Source organism: Mastigoproctus giganteus, chromosome 11 (assembly GCF_048544385.1).
Source record: "Mastigoproctus giganteus isolate SK-2022 chromosome 11, ASM4854438v1, whole genome shotgun sequence".
Taxonomy (NCBI): Eukaryota; Metazoa; Arthropoda; class Arachnida; order Uropygi; family Thelyphonidae; genus Mastigoproctus; species Mastigoproctus giganteus.
In genome coordinates this window covers 5,149,422-5,167,215 of record NC_143585.1, presented here as the reverse complement: position 1 = coordinate 5,167,215, position 17,794 = coordinate 5,149,422, and the positions used below count along the sequence as shown (strand labels likewise).

Genomic DNA, 17,794 nt, shown 5'->3' with positions numbered 1-17,794 from the left:
TCCCGAACATGCTGATGTAGAAAACAATCATCCAATAAATCCACAAAAGCCTTGCTAGTGTGTGAGTGACCAGCCCCCAAATTCCAGTCAATATCTGGGAAATTAAAATCTCCCATTATAAGACTCTCTGATTTACTGGCCCACTCTATTTCCCTGTACAGTTTCTTATTATACTCATCAGAGTCATTAGGCCTATAGCACACTCCTACTGTCAATTTTGATCTCCCAATGCTTATGTCACACCAAACTGACTCGACACTGCACTGTCCAGCGATGTCCACTGGCTTCATATCTTTGGATTTTATGTATTTCTTAACTAATAGCATAACCCCTCCTCCCTTCCTATCCAGTCTATCCTTTCTGTAGACGTGGTACTCCCCAAATTCCAGTTCTGCATTCCTTATATCTGTGTGACACCACATCTCTGATATCCCAGCAATATCTGCCTTTGATGTTTTGAGCAATACCTCAAATTCATCAAATTTATTTACTAAACCCCTAGCATTGGTGTATGCGCAAGTATACATGCACCTATTTCTATTCTTAGCTACCCTAACACAACCCATGTATTTACTTGTACCGCAATGACTCCCAGCAGTCTCTGAAATATCCTGCAACTTGTTTTTCAGGCTTCTGCTCATTCCAATAGAAGCAGTGCAATGGATTAACAGACGAATAGATTAACAGTGGCTACTGTTAATCTATTCGTCTTTGTCTTCCCCCAAGCTAGCAGTTTTCCGACCAACCTAACACTGCCTCGATAGCATCAGCAAACATTCTTGCACCCTTTCTATTTAAGTGTATCCCATCCCTGTAGAAGCAATCTCTCCTGTTAACAAGTACAGTCCAGGCTGAAAAAAATTCTACCCCTTGAGCCTTGCACAAACCTTCCAGGGCCGAATTGATTGACAAGGCTCTCATCATATACTCCCTAAACACCTTGCACAGTGGAAAGAACTATGGCACCTCCAAACCAATAATAATAAACTTTATGAGTTGAAACAGGACCCAAAACTTTGCTGTTCTATCATTCAGACAATGCAACAAAAAGAAGTGGTGCTTTCATGGACAAGAATAGAAGATACTTATCAGACTCATTTCTGTCTACTCACAGTGGTGATCCTACTCAGTGTCCCACTGTTCAGCACATCCAACAGTCAAACATATTTTGATTGACTGCTCCCACTATCAACAGGACAGAACTTCAGTCTTTGTTCTTTGGCTAATCTCCAAAAACCAGTGGCACTACGGCATATTATTGGTGCTGAGGTAAATATTAATTAATTTTTCTGTTTTTTTGAAACAAATTGGAATATATAATCAATTCTGAACAGGTTTCTGAAATGAATATGATGTGTAGTTACACTTAATTATTTTCTAGTACATTCCCATGAATTGGTGTGCCACTGCAGCTTATTTGCCACTAAACATCCCTAGCATCCCCCCCCCATATACCTTGCTTTTCAGGCTGCTACATGTCCCAATAGAAGCAGCTCAAGAATATCCTCCCCTTCACCAAAACTAACAGTTTTTGCCCACCTAATTAGCCTTGCACAATTTGTTGATTAATTTTTGAAATTAACCACTCTTTTTACCATGTGGATAATGCATATTAATGCACTTTAGGAATTAGGTCAGAGCACTTAATTAATAAACTTATTACAAAGATGTCATTTTAAGACTCTTTCCAGATCCCATCATCAGCCCATACAGGATTATTAACAGTTCTTCATTTCAGGATCCAGCAAGTATCCTGAAATGTCATGTTTGTAATAAGTTTATAAATTAGGTCAAACTTATTTTGAATTATTCACATAGCAAAAGAGTGGTTATTTTCCAAAATTAATCTGTGGTAATCACCACATAGTTTCACTTCCAAATTACATTAGGAACTTGCATTATGAATTACATTAGGATATTGTATAACTAACAATATCCTCAGGGCCAAATTAATTGACATAGCTCACATCATTTACTGTCTCTATCATGTCTGGACAAAATTCTAGATACCTTCAAATTTAATCCTAACTCCTGGGTTTTTCCTGAATATTCCCATATATGTGTGGAAGTTTGCCTTTAGCCAGCGGGTAGTTGATTGTTTGAACAGACTTCCATTAGCATTTAGCATTAGCATTAGTAGAGGCATACGATGCAAGAAAGCAAACTTATGCAGCATCAGCCAAAAAAAAAAAAAAAAACCCCTCCCATTTGTTCCAAATGCCTGTCCAGCTCAGCCTTAAATCTGTTGTTTTGGAAGATGATAGCTTAAATAAATTTAAGGCTGAACTAGACAAATATTTGGAGTGACTGGATGGGTGAAATGGGAAGGGTTTTTTTTGGCTGATGCTGTATAAGCTTGCTTTCTTGTATCATATGTCTCAACTAATGCTAATGTTAAGTAAATCCTCCAATCACCTATTCTTAATGCCATGAATACCAACATATACAACCATATACCAAAACAACAAAAATAAAATACAATAATATCACCTTTTCTTGGAATGCAGTTCCAAAAAAGGCTTATTGTGGTCTATTCCCACATAAAGATGTTACAGAGAACTTATTCCTTTCCTAGTCTTCAAGCTCATTTTCTAAAAATATTTGCAATAAATGAATATATTGGCTTGTATTCATTGCTATATGATTCTCTCTTCCTCCTCAAAAAAAAAAAAAAAGAAAAGAAAAAAGTTTGATTTTTTTTTGTTTGACCAGTTAGAATAATGGGATATATGGTGAAGGAAAGAGTTTTTCACGATTGCCAGTGAATATCATTGAATTAAAAGTGAGGCATTCATAACAAATAAGAGTGATTGATGAATATTTTTATTTGTGTAATGGAAAATTTTCAGTATAAGATTAGAAAGCTATATAACTAACAAGAGAGCAAAGTCTTAGCACATTTAACAAAACTCAAATCACATTATTTATACTGTTAAATAAGTTTCTTTCACAAATTTATCTCAATTTTTCAAATTGAAAATGCAAAATAAAACTTGCTGGTTTGTAACGTCACAGCCTAACATAGTTCTGTTTCTTTGTAATGTAGTGCCATCTCACAGATTATGAAATGTTATTTTGGAAGCATCAATTCAATACAGTAATTTCATAAAAATTTAATTGAGTGTTACCATGATTTTTGTTATGGCTTATTTGTGTATACCACTTTTATGTATATATATATATTATATGTCTGATAATTAAAATAAATATGATATTTAAAATAAAAACATCAGCCAGTAGTACGGCAATAATGCAGAGCAAAACAAAATGCAAAATAATATAAAATAAACAAACAGGGAAGGGAAAGTAGAAATAATAGGACAAAAAGGTAGTCGATAATCCCCTGTAAAATTTAGTCAATTAAGTCATTAAACCCAATTAATAAAAAATGTAAATTTAAAATAATGCCAATTATAAATAATTTAGCGGTACCCCCCCTCGAAGGTACCAGTAGTACGGCAGCCAGTAGTACGGCAATAATGCAGAGCAAAACGAAATGCAAAATAATATAAAATAAACAAACAGGGAAGGGAAAGTAGAAATAATAGGACAAAAAGGTAGTCGATAATCCCCTGTAAAATTTAGTCAATTAAGTCATTAAACCCAATTAATAAAAAATGTAAATTTAAAATAATGCCAATTATAAATAATTTAGCGGTACCCCCCTCGAAGGTACCAGTTCCAAAAAACGTGAAATATCACCAAAAAGGGTTAAAGAAACTACCAAAAAACTAAAATATCAAAATGATAGACTGACCATCATGCCCCATATCGACAGAGGACCACGAGGCCAATAATGGTCATGGAATCGCTGCATTTCAATCGTCATACAAATCATCGCAAAGACAGAAATATCGAAGAACCAAAACACCTCCATTCTCCGATAGATCAACCAATGCAGAGGATTTGCATGGCGGTGGTCCTTATTCCATGACCATTATTGGTCATGGACCAAAATATTGGTCATGGAATTAACCCTTTTTGGTGATATTTCACGTTTTTTGGAACTGGTACCTTCGAGGGGGGTACCGCTAAATTATTTATAATTGGCATTATTTTAAATTTACATTTTTTATTAATTGGGTTTAATGACTTAATTGACTAAATTTTACAGGGGATTATCGACTACCTTTTTGTCCTATTATTTCTACTTTCCCTTCCCTGTTTGTTTATTTTATATTATTTTGCGTTTCGTTTCACTCTGCATTATTGCCGTATTACTGGCTGATGTTTTTATTTTAAATATCATATTTATTTTAATTATCAGATATAATTAGGCATCATGTGGAAGATGTGCATTTGCTGCCTCTAATGATAGCTACATAGCCATATTTATTTATTTTTATTACTTTTGCCTAATTTTTATTTCACATAATATATATTATATGTATTATATTATTAATGTTAGTATTAGTAGTGGCAAATAATACAAGGAAGCAACTTATACAGCATTAACTAAAAAAATTCATCTCTGAGAGAGAGAGAGAGAGAGAATCTTTATTGCAACCTAAGAAAAGATGTTACAGAGAACTTAATTTGCAACTGACCCCTCACGACACGCAGGCCAGGTGTTAACAATGCCAAGACATATAATATGAAGTAAAGAACAACAAAAAAAAAACTCAGTCCAACAATGTCATTACATAGAAAGCACTTTCTTTTTATATCTTTTATCACATGCGAATTTGTTAAGATCAGCATCAAGATTGTAGACCCGGGAGAGCATCTGAAAAGGGAGGAATCGATTTAGCATTAGTAGCATTAGTAGAGGCATTTGATGCAAGAAAGCAAGCTTATGCAGCATCAGCCAAAAAAAAAAAAAAAAAACCACTTCCACTTCACCCCTCTTTTCTTTCAAAATACCTGTCCAGCTGAGCCTTAAACTTATTTAGGCTATCAACCTCCACCACAAGGGATGGAAGTCTGTTCCACCAACCAACCACCCGCTGGCTAAAGGCAAATTTCCGCACGTCTATCCTACATCTGTCTTTCCTCAATTTGAATTTATGCCCTCTCAGGTGATTATTCTGAGCTAGAGGAAGAATCCCATCAGCATTGAGCATGCTTAAACCATTCAAGGCTTTATACACCTCTATCAGATCACCTCGCTGGTGCCTAGTCTCCAGACACTGTAATTTGCAAAACTTAAGCCTTTCTTCGTAAGAGCACCCCTTTGTTCCATTCACTAATCTTGTTGCCCTTCTCTGTACTCGTTCCAGCAGCTCTACATCCTTCTTGAAATGAGGCCTCCAGACCTGTATACAGTACTCTAGGTGTGGCCTGACCATCGCCTTATACAATGGAATAATCACCTCCTTATCCCTGCTGGAAAAATTCCTGTATATCATTGACAATACTCCATGAGCTACTCTTGCAGCCCGTCTGCACTGCTCAGAGAACTTCATATCTGCCTGCACAACCACCCCCAAGTCCCTTTCATTCTCTACCACTGTCAGTGTTGTACCATAGAGTTGATACGTTGCTCTGGGGTTGCTGTTTCCCATGTGTAGTACTTTACATTTGTCAATGTTAAACTTCATTTGCCACCTCTCAGCCCATCTGCTCAACCTTTCCAGATCCTGTTGCAGAAGCATAGTGTCAGTAGTGTCCTTGTCAACCCTGCCAACCTTTGTATCGTCTGCAAACTTGGACATTAATCCCGATATACCATCATCAATATCATTTATAAATACAGAAAACAATAATGGACCCAACACTGAGCCCTGAGGGACTCCACTAATAACATCAGTCCACGATGAGCAGTGTCCATTGATTACCACTCTCTGTCTTCTCCCCCTCAACCACCCCTTTATCCATAGCAGCAATTTGCCTCCAATGTCACACTGCTCCAATTTGTGTAGCAGTCTTCCATGTGCAACAGTATCAAAAGCCTTTCTAAGATCCAAGTATATAATATCAAAGTTATTCCCTGCATCCAGTTCTTTTGTGACTGCATCATAGTATCCAATCAAGTTGGTCAGGCAAGACTTCCCCTTAACAAAACCATGCTGTGTCTGAGCTATAACTGAAGTCTTGTCTAAATGATCCTGCAGTGCGTCTTTAACCAGTGCCTCCATTAATTTTCCTGGAACAGAAGTCAAGCTCACAGGTCTATAATTACTTGTGTCAGCCTTTGATCCTCCTTTGTGAATTGGGGTCACATTTGCACATTTCCAGTCTATGGGTACCTCCCCTGAGTCCAAGGAAGCTCTCATAATTATGGCTAAGGGTTTGCTTACTTCCTTTGCTGGCTCCTTTAATATAACTGGATAGATCCCATCCACCCCGGGTGCCTTTCTTGTGTTTATCTTCAACAGTTTCTCCTCCACTTTACTCCCAGTTATTTCAAGATTCTGTAACTTACTGCTAGAGTTGAATACACCTCTGGCATTCCCCTCGCTGAATAACTCCTCATGTGTGAATGTCGATGCAAAATATTCATTTAGTTTGTTAGCTACCTGAGCAGGATCATCAACAGTTGACCCATCAATATCAAGTGGACCAATCTGATTCATCCCCTTCCTTCTAGAGTTTACATAAGTAAAGAACTCTTTGCTGTTTTTTCTTTGCATCCATTGCCAAAGATTTCTCGTAATCTGCCTTCGCCTGCCTAACCTCCTTTGTAACTTGGTTACAGATTAACTTGTATCTATCATAGGCTTCTGTGTCACGTGTTAATTTGTATGTATCCCATGCATTTTTCTTCTCTGCTATATGTCTCATTAGTTCATCTGACATCCACTTAGGCTTAAACCTTGAACAATATTTCTTAGTTGGTATGTAAAGCCTAGTAGCTTCCAAGATAAGTTCTTTGAATGCTTCCCATTTTGAATTTGCTGTTGGTAACATCATCAGTTGGTCCCACTGTATAGAATTTAAATACTGTCTCAGTCCATCGTAGTCGCCTTTACGGAAGCAATAACCCTTCCCTTTACCCCTAATGGTAGTTACCTCTTTGAGTAAATCCCACTTCAGCACACTGTGATCACTGCCACCTAGTGGTTCATTTATCTGCAGATTCTTAATGCATGAAGAATCACTACTGATAATCAAATCAAGAGTATTACTCCCTCTAGTTGCCTCCCGAACATGCTGATGTAGAAAACAATCATCCAATAAATCCACAAAAGCCTTGCTACTGTGTGAGTGACCAGCCCCCAAATTCCAGTCAATATCTGGGAAATTAAAATCCCCCATTATAAGACTCTCTGATTTACTGGCCCACTCTATTTCTCCGAACAGTTTCTTATTATACTCATCAGAGTCATTAGGCCTATAGCACACTCCTACTCTCAATTTTGATCTCCCAATGCTTATGTCACACCAAACTGACTCAACACTGCACTGTCCAGCGATGTCGACTGGCTTCACTTCCTTGGTTTTTATGTGTTTCTTAACTAATAGCATAACCCCTCCCCCCTTCCTATCCTGTCTATCCTTTCTGTAGACGTTGTACTCCCCAAATTGCAGTTCTGCATCCCTTATATCTGTGTGACACCACGTCTCTGATATCCCAACAATATCTGCCTTTGATGTTTTGAGCAATACCTCAAATTCATCAAATTTATTTACTAAACTCCTAGCATTGGTGTACAAGCAAGTATACCTGCACCTGTTTCTATTCTTAGCTACCCTAACACAACCCATGTGTTTATTTGTACCGCAATGGCTCCCAGCAGTCTCTGAAATACCATGCATCTTGTTTTTCAGGCTTCTGCTCATTCTAATAGAAGCAGTGCAAGAATCTCTTTCACCTCTGCCAGTGGCTACTGTCAATCTATTGGTCTTTGTCTCCCCCCCAAGCTAGCAGTTTTCCGACCCACCTAACACTGCCTCGATAGCATCAGCAAATATTCTTGCACCCTTTCTATTTAAGTGTATCCCATCCCTGTAGAAGCAATCTCTCCTGTTAACAAGTACAGTCCAGTCTGAAAAAAATTCTACCCCTTGAGCCTTGCACAATCTTTCCAGGGCCGAATTGATTGACAAGGCTCTCATCATATTTGTCAGGAAAAGTCTTGAATTCTGGGTGGCCAGTCTAGGGGTTGTCTGCAAGGCAGAGATAGGGATTCTCCAGCAGCATGTATCCCATATGGATGGCTTGGAGATTAATCCCACAACCATTTTGACTGTGATGACCAACCTTCGGGAATCAATAAGCTCGGAGAGACGGGGAACCCCCATTGCCTTTGCTAATGCTGTTGCTAATGCTAATGTTGTGGTAGCAGATTAGATTTCCAATTTGCCCATTTTAGTAGCCAATATTCAGATGCATTGAGAGACTTTTGAGTTGTTTGAGTGGCTGAGGCCCAGACTTCTGACTTCCATATGCACTCCTATAGTCATTAAACGGTCCACTTCACAACACCAGATGGAAGTTTGTTCCAACAATCAGGTACTTGCTGGCTGAAGAAAAATTTCTGTACATCTGTCCTACAACCATCCTTCCTCAGGATGGTTATAGAGCGCGTATATAGTCTCCTCATGTGTCTAGTCTGAGCAAGAGGTAGGATACCCTCAGCATTTAGCTTATTTAATCCATTCAAAACCTTAAACACCTTAATCAGATCTCCTCACAGGTGCATCTAGTCTAGAGATGTTGCAGTTTGCAGAAGCGAAACCTTTAAACCTTAAAAGTGAAGTTGGAAATTATCGACCTGTCAGTCTGACTTCAGTAGTAGGGAAAGTCATGGAGGCAATGATCAAGGGTGGAATTCAGGATCATTTGGATTGAATTGAAATTCTCAAGGATACTCAGCATGGTTTTGTAAAGGGAAAATCATGTTTAACAAATCTGGTTCGCTATTTCGAAAGGGTCACTCACGAGCTGGATTTAGGGAATAATTTCGACATTGTTTATTTAGATTTCAGCAAAGCTTTTGACTCAGTCCCACATGAGCAGTTGCTTTATAATCTGGAACAGGTTGGAATCACTGGGAAAATCCTTAGATGGATAGAAGGATGGCTTCAGGGCAGGAGGCAGAGGGTTGTGATAAATGGCTATTCCTCAGATTGGGTTGATGTAAGAAGTGGGGTTCCCCAAGGATCAGTATTAGGACCACTGTTGTTTTTAATTTTCATAAACGACATTGATGAAGGGATAGAGGGCGTGATGTCTAAATTTGCAGATGATGTTAAAATTGGTAGAGTAGTTAATGATCACTGTCAAGCTGAGCTTCTTCAGAGAGACCTAGATAGACTTCAAGAATGGTCAGAAAAACGGCAGCCGTGCTTTAATCCAACAAAGTGTAAGGTATTACACCTGGGAAACAGTAATCCCATAAAAATTTATTCACTTGATGGAGTTCAACTAAACCCAGTACTGGAGGAAAGGGACTTGGGTGTTACGTTACAGTCAGACATGAAATTCTCTGAGCATTGTAAACAGGTTGCAAGGAAGGCCCATGGTGTCCTATCGATGATCTATCGAACTTTTGCAAGTAGAGATAGGGACGTGATAATCCCATTATATAAGGCTTATGTTAGACCACACTTGGAATACTGTGTTCAAGTATGGAGACTGCACCTAAAGAAAGACATCGAGCTTCTTGAAAGGGTGCAAAGACGGGTAACTCGCCTGGTGAGATCGGCAAAAGGGCGTCCTAATGAAGAAAGACTTCGAATATGTGAGTTGCAGAGTTTGGAAACTAGACACCTTAGAGGAGATTTGATTAGCATTAGCATTAGCATTAGTAGAGGCATTTGATGCAAGAAAGAAAGCTTATGCAGCATCAGCCCAAAAAAAAAAAAAAAAAAAAACCCACTTCCACTTCACCCCTCTGTTCGTTCAAAATACCTGTCCAGCTGAGCCTTAAACTTATTTAGGCTATCAACCTCCACCACAAGGGATGGAAGTCTGTTCCACCAACCAACCACCCGCTGGCTAAAGGCAAATCTCCGCACGTCTATCCTACATCTGTCTTTCCTCAATTTGAATTTATGCCCTCTCAGGTGATTTTTCTGAGCTAGAGGAAGAATCCCATCAGCATTGAGCATGCTTAAACCATTCAAGGCTTTATACACCTCTATCAGATCACCTCGCTGGTGCCTAGTCTCCAGACACTGTAATTTGCAAAACTTAAGCCTTTCTTCGTAAGAGCACCCCTTTGTTCCATTCACTAATCTTGTTGCCCTTCTCTGTACTCGTTCCAGCAGCTCTACATCCTTCTTGAAATGAGGCCTCCAGACCTGTATACAGTACTCTAGGTGTGGCCTGACCATTGCCTTATACAATGGAATAATCACCACCTTATCCCTGCTGGAAAAATTCCTGTATATCATTGACAATACTCCATGAGCTACTCTTGCAGCCCGTCTGCACTGCTCAGAGAACTTCAAATCTGCCTGCACAACCACCCCCAAGTCCCTTTCATTCTCTACCACTGTCAGTGTAGTACCACAGAGTTGATACGTTGCTCTGGGGTTGCTCTTTTCCATGTGTAGTACTTTACATTTGTCAATGTTAAACTTCATTTGCCACTTCTCAGTCCATCTGCTCAACCTTTCCAGATCCTGTTGCAGCAGCATAGTGTCAGTAGTGTCCTTGACAACCCTGCCAACCTTTGTATCATCTGCAAACTTGTACATTAAGCTTGATATACCATCATCAATATCATTTATAAATACGGAAAACAATAATGGACCCAACACTGAGCCCTGAGGGACTCCACTAATAACATTAGTCCACGATGAGCAGTGTCCATTGATTACCACTCTCTGTCTTCTCCCCCTCAACCACCCCTTTATCCATAGCAGCAATTTGCCTCCAATGTCACACTGCTTCAATTTGTGTAGCAATCTTCCATGTGCAACAGTATCAAAAGCCTTTCTAAGATCCAAGTATGTAATATCAAAGTTATTCCCTGCATCTAGTTCTTTAGTGACTGCATCATAGTATCCAATCAAGTTGGTCAGGCAAGACTTCCCCTTAACAAAACCATGCTGTGTCTGAGCTATAACTGAAGTCTTGTCTAAATGATCCTGCAGTGCTTCTTTAACCAGTGCCTCCATTAATTTTCCTGGAACAGAAGTTAAGCTCACAGGTCTATAATTACTTGTGTCAGCCTTTGATCCTCCTTTGTGAATTGGGGTCACATTTGCACATTTCCAGTCTATGGGTACCTCCCCTGAGTCCAAGGAAGCTCTCATAATTATGGCTAAGGGTTTGCTTACTTCCTTTGCTGCCTCCTTTAATATAACTGGATTGATCCCATCCACCCCGGGTGCCTTTCTTGTGTTTATCTTCAACAATTTCTCCTCCACTTTACTCCCAGTTATTTCAAAATTCTGTAGCTTACTGCTAGAGTTGAATACACCTCTGGCATTCCCCTCGCTGAATAACTCCTCATGTGTGAATGTCGATGCAAAATATTCATTTAGTTTGTTAGCTACCTGAGCAGGATCATCAACAGTTGACCCATCAATATCAAGTGGACCAATCTGATTCATCCCCTTCCTTCTAGAGTTTACATAAGTAAAGAACTCTTTGCTGTTTTTCTTTGCATCCATTGCCAAAGATTTCTCGTAATCCGCCTTCGCCTGCCTAACCTCCTTTCTAACTTGGTTACAGATTAACTTGTATCTATCATAGGCTTCTGTGTCACGTGTTAATTTGTATGTATCCCATGCATTTTTCTTCTCTGCCATATGTCTCATTAGTTCATCTGACATCCACTTAGGCTTAAACCTTGAACAATATTTCTTAGTTGGTATGTAAAGCCTAGTAGCTTCCAAGATAAGTTCTTTGAATGCTTCCCATTTTGAATTTGCTGTTGGTAACATCATCAGTTGGTCCCACTGTATAGAATTTAAATACTGTCTTAGTCCATCGTAGTCGCCTTTACGGAAGCAATAACCCTTCCCTTTACCCCTAATGGTAGTTACCTCTTTGAGTAAATCCCACTTCAGCACACTGTGATCACTGCCACCTAGTGGTTCATTTATCTGCAGATTCTTAATGTATGAAGAATCACTGCTGATAATCAAATCAAGAGTATTACTCCCTCTAGTTGCCTCCCGAACATGCTGATGTAGAAAAGAATCATCCAATAAATCCACAAAAGCCCTGCTAGTGTATGAGTAACCAGCCCCCAAATTCCAGTCAATATCTGGGAAATTAAAATCTCCCATTATAAGACTCTCTGATTTACTGGCCCACTCTATTTCCCTGTACAGTTCCTTATTATACTCATCAGAGTCATTAGGCCTATAGCACACTCCTACTCTCAATTTTGATCTCTCAATGCTTATGTCACACCAAACTGACTCAACACTGCACTGTCCGGCGATGTCGACTGGCTTCACTTCGGTGTTGAGGTGTTTAAAGCTCTGGGAGGCATCAGTAAAATGAATGAGGACGAAATTTTCAAGATTATAAATGATGCTAGAACTAGGGGACATAAATTCAAGTTACGGGGGGAAATGTTTAGATTGGACTGCAGGAAGTTTTATTTTAGCCAGCGAGTTATAAATTACTGGAATAAGTTGGCTTCATGGGTGGTAGAGGCCGACAGTTTTGGGAAATTCAAAGGTCATCTGGATAGTACTTTCGGGTAAGGGAAGCGCATAGGATGATAGGTTTAATTTCCTTTTTTTTATTAATTATTATTATTAATTTTTTTTATCAATTATTATTATTTATTATTATTATTTATTTATTTTTTTGTTTTGTTCGGATTTTTTTTTTTTTTTTGGCTGGTGCAGCATAAGCCATAGGCTTTCTTGCACCATGCGGCCGTTACTAATTAGCATTAGCATTAGCATCAGTAGAGGCATTTGATGCAAGAAAGCAAGCTTATGCAGCATCAGCCAAAAAAAAAAAAAAAAAACCCACTTCCACTTCACCCCTCTGTTCGTTCAAAATACCTGTGCAGCTGAGCCTTAAACTTATTTAGGCTATCAACCTCCACCACAAGGGATCGAAATCTGTTCCACCAACCACCTGCTGGCTAAAGGCAAATTTCTGCATGTCTATCCTACATCTGTCTTTCCTCAATTTGAATTTATGCCCTCTGAGGTGATTTTTCTGAGCTAGAGGAAGAATCCCATCAGCATTGAGCATGCTTAAACCATTCAAGGCTTTATACACCTCTATCAGATCACCTCGCTGGTGCCTAGTCTCCAGACACCGTAATTTGCAAAACTTAAGCCTGTCTTCGTAAGAGCACCCCTTTGTTCCATTCACTAATCTTGTTGCCCTTCTCTGTACTCGTTCCACCAGCTCTACATCCTTCTTGAAATGAGGCCTCCAGACCTGTATACAGTACTCTAGGTGTGGCCTGACCATTGCCTTATACAATGGAATAATCACCTCCTTATCCCTGCTGGAAAAATTCCTGCATATCATTGACAATACTCCATGAGCTAATCTTGCAGCCCATCTGCACTGATACTTAAACTGCACTTAATACTAATACTTTCTTTAGAAGAGCACTCTTTTGTTCCCCTTACTGATCTCACTGCTCGTCTCTGCACCTGTTCCAACAGATCCACATTTTTTCTTAAAATGAGGCATTGAGGTCTGCATGCGGTATTGCATATGCAGCATAACCATGCCTTATACAGTGGTATAATCACCTCCTCATCCCAGCTGGAAAAATTCCTGTATATCATTGACAAAACCCCCATGAGCTGTCCTAGCACCCTGTCTGATTGCTGAGAATTTCATGTCTGACTGCACAAATATCCTCAGATCTTTTGCATTGTGCAGTCAGGCATGACATTCCCTCAGCATAATTTTAAATCAATTAGTTTAAAGCTTAATTTTAGAACCATTTCTTCCTTTATAAAGAAAATGTTAATTTTAGCTTTAACTCTGTTTCAGACATGGGAAGAAAACATAAAAGCTACTGAAACGCATATAATTTCTATGGGTGAAAAGAAGAACATAGCAGAATATGATATGCTGCCCATTCGAGGTTTTGATAAAGTTCACCAGGTATGTACCTAGAACTACTCAAGTTGCTTTATTTAATGTTTTATTTCTTATATATTTTCATAACTGTTTATATAGACCGATCCATTTATAATTATAAATTAAAAACTGTTCCGAAATGGAAAAAAAATTATAATTTAGCTGTGTATGGTTTAATGTGCCAAACCTCAGGATGATCATGGCATTTTTATGTGGGTAGCAACTGTAAATGCCACAATAAATTTTCTGATTAGCTTTTGTATTGCTTACCTTACTGACCTGCATTGCTTGGTATAGTGGGTCTTAGTTAAACTGTTGGTAATTTGTGGCAAGGTTTCATGATACCATATTCAACAATATAATGAGTATTTATAATTGCTCAGGCCTGCCAATCTACAATTCTGAATCTTACTGAATTGATCAAGTGTTGATTCAAGAGGCACTACTTGTCATATAGCCAGGACAGCAATGGATATGAAGAAGAAATTTTTTTGGAGGCAGGATCATTTCTTTAAGAAATTCCCTCAAAAAATTGCACAATTTTAGAAGCATATCACAGCTGAAAGTGGAAATTGAAACAGTCATCATCAGCAGCATGGCAAAAACCCATGCACACATCTTGCTCGGAACAAGTAAAGAATATTAATGCAAGAAATCAGAATAATGGAAGGCACTTTCAGCATGTTTTGTACATGCTCATTTATGTTTCATTTTTACTGCAATACAAATTAAAAGGTTTACATTTTGGTTTGGTTTTAAACCAATCATTTTATGATCTCTACTGACTTTAGTAATATTAATGCATCATTTGAATCATTTGGTCTTACTATTAGTAATAGTAAGGCCAAATGATGCAAGGAAGCAGACTATCTACCTCATCAAAAAAATAATAATAATAAATAAAATAAAACAGGATATTCATACTATTTCCATTCTCACACGGTAACCATCTAATTGCACTTTCAATTTAGACTTGCTGCCTCTGCCATGTTGAGAGGTAGGTAGCTTATTCTAATGTTTGACAACCTGCTGTCCATAGGCGAACTTGATGAGGAACAGCTTCCTCATTCATTTTACTCAACCCTTTCAATGGCTTATATATATACTTCTCCCCTTACACCTCCTTTGAACTTCTCCCCTTAAATGTTGTTTGATTACCATTCTTTGAACCCTCTTCAGAAGTGCTTTTTTTTTTTTTTTTTTGTTGCAGTCTTCAAATCTGAATGCAATATTCCAAATGCTGTCTGACTGTTGCCTTGTATAGAGGGATAATGACATTGTTTTCTGGTCAGGCAATATATTAAATACTGCATACAGGTCTGCAAGCCTTGTTTTAGGAAAGGATTGTTTTCTGGTCAGGCAATATATTAAATACTGCATACAGGTCTGCAAGCCTTGTTTTAGGAAAGGATGTGGATTTTCAGGTGCAGCCAAGATAGGTTTCAGTTCTGTAAATTGCAGTGTCTGGAAACTGGGCACCTGTGAATAGATGTAATTAAGGTGTTTATGACTTTGAATGGATTAAGTAAGGTAAATGCTTTTGGCGTCCTTCCTCGTGCTCAAACAACATGCATGGAGGGGTATAAATTTAAATTGAGGAAGGTTAGTTGCGGGATTGATGTGCAGAAATTTGTTTTCTGTCAATAGGTAGTTGATTCTTGGAAAAAACTTCTATCTGATGTTGTGGAAGTGTGTAGTTTGAATAAATTTAAGGAGGAACTAGACAAATTATTAGAGTGGTGTTTATTTATTTTTAGTTGATGCTGTATAAGCATGCTTTCCTGCACAATTTTCTATTACAAATATTAATAATATGAGGGGGTATCAAAAAGTTTTCCCCGACCTTCTTCTGTGTATATGAATGTTATGTTTTGTTGACCGTGTAGCTTGTTTATCTAGTAATATATGCCAAAAGTTTTGTTGCTCTTAACTCTTATGTTTCTTTTATTGCAGAGCTGAATGTGTGACGGAGTATAAAGTTGAATGTCAGTCCATTATCAAATTCCTGTTTTTGCAAGGCGAACAGCCAAAGACTACCCACAAAGAGACGTCTGTGGTTTGCAGGGATATCTGTCCTTGTGTGATGTAAAATATGGTGGAGACAGTTCAAGTGTGGCTGGGAATGCATCCATGATAAGGAAAGAAGTGGATGGCCATCCATGTCTCACACTGCTGAATTCATGGAGCAAATCCTCAGTAACAATTAAAAAGATAGTTACTGAGATCAGCTATGGACCAGTGAAGAGCATAATTCATAATTATTTGAATATAAATAAGGTCTCAGCTTGATAGAGGCAGACTTGTTCTGCTGAATGCTGAATTGATTGGCATGTGTGACAGCTATCCTGAACTGTTTTTGTTTCTTGATTGGTGACTATTGATGAATCATCGACACATCATTTTTACCCAGAAACAAAACAGGTTTCAAAACAGTAGAAATATCCATCATTATCACCAACTCCCAAAAAAAAGCCAGAGTGCAACCACTGCAGGGAAAGTGTTGTCAGTTTTTCTCGGATGAGACGAGCATTATTCTCACAGATATTACCTGGAGAAAGGTATCACCATCAATGCACATTACTACAGCAATATAATGAAGCAATTATGTATAGAAATTAAGGAAAAGCAATGCAGAATTCTCAGAAAAGACATGCTGTTGCTTCAAGATAATGCACTACCCCACACTGCTGTTACGACCACTGAATCTTGCCCCACCTACCTTATTCCTTTGACTTAGCACCTTCTGATTTCTTCCTCTTTTCCACAGCTGAAATAATTTTTGTATGGAAAGCATATTTTTGGCAAAGGCAGAGGTAATTTCTGTGACAAAATCATGGTTTTAAGAGCAAAGTGAGACCTTCTACAAAAATGGCATAAGGAAATGTCACAAAAGATGGGAGAAATGTGTCACTTTGGGTGATGACTACTTAGAAAAAGAGTAATATATGTTCCAAATCTCAACTTCCTGGGCATGTGGAACATGATCACAAAAGGAACTCTTTTTGATATCCCTTTGTAATAAAACAGTGTTTCTCAATTATTTTCCAAGAGAGGGAACTGAACTGGTTGCAGTTCTTTTCAGCTACAGTGAAATTACGGAGGTTTTTTTGCTGAATTTCTTTCTTTTTTTTTTTCTTTTTTTTTTTTCATTTATTTTTGACCTAGGTGACATTATGTAGTATTAGTATTAGTGGCAAATGTAAGAAGGAAAGATTATGCAGCATCAGCCAAAAAAAAAAAAAAAAAAACCACAAAATTGAATTTTGCCATCTCATCCACTCTAATAATTTGTTTAATTCTCTAATTTCTCCCTTAAATTTATTTAAATGACCCACTTCCCAAAACACCAGATGGAAGTGTGTTCCAATGATCAATCATTCACTCTGTTTCTGAAAATAAGTTTTTGCACATCTATTCTGTAGCCATACTTTTAAATTTTGAATTTAAGTTTATATCTCCTTCTGTATACTGTCCAGGAAAGAGTAAGGGTACTGTGAGCATTTAGTTTACTCAATCCATTCAAAGCCTTAAACACTTCAATCAGGTTTCCCTGCAGGTAACTAGCAACACATATGATATATCCGATATTCTTCCTGAAGAGGTAGAACATGCATTGAAGAAAATGAAGAATCAGAAAGCCCCGGGGAAGATGAAGTTACTGTAGAGTTGTTAAAATTGGAAGGAAGAGACATAACACAAAAACTAGCAAGGCTCTTCACAAAGTGCATTAGAAAAGGTGTGACGCCTAAGCAGTGGAATAATGCAATCATAGTTTTGCTTCATAAGAGAGGAAATAAATCAGAAATTGGAAATTATAGACCAATTAGCTTGTTATCCCACATCTATTCACAAGGGTCATTACTAACAGATTAGAAAGAATAC

The 17,794-nt window shown here is 38.2% G+C and overlaps 1 protein-coding gene across 1 annotated transcript in view; it reads left to right on the top strand.

Moving 5' to 3' along the window:
• Spag1 (Spag1 axonemal dynein assembly factor) overlaps window positions 1-17,794 on the top strand; it is a 213,942-nt gene that overhangs the window by 32,631 nt on the left and 163,517 nt on the right. Inside the window, exon 3 of the mRNA XM_090385194.1 lies at window positions 13,823-13,936. Coding sequence (XP_090241320.1) covers window positions 13,823-13,936 — 114 coding nt within the window. The remainder of the gene's footprint in view (window positions 1-13,822; window positions 13,937-17,794) is intronic.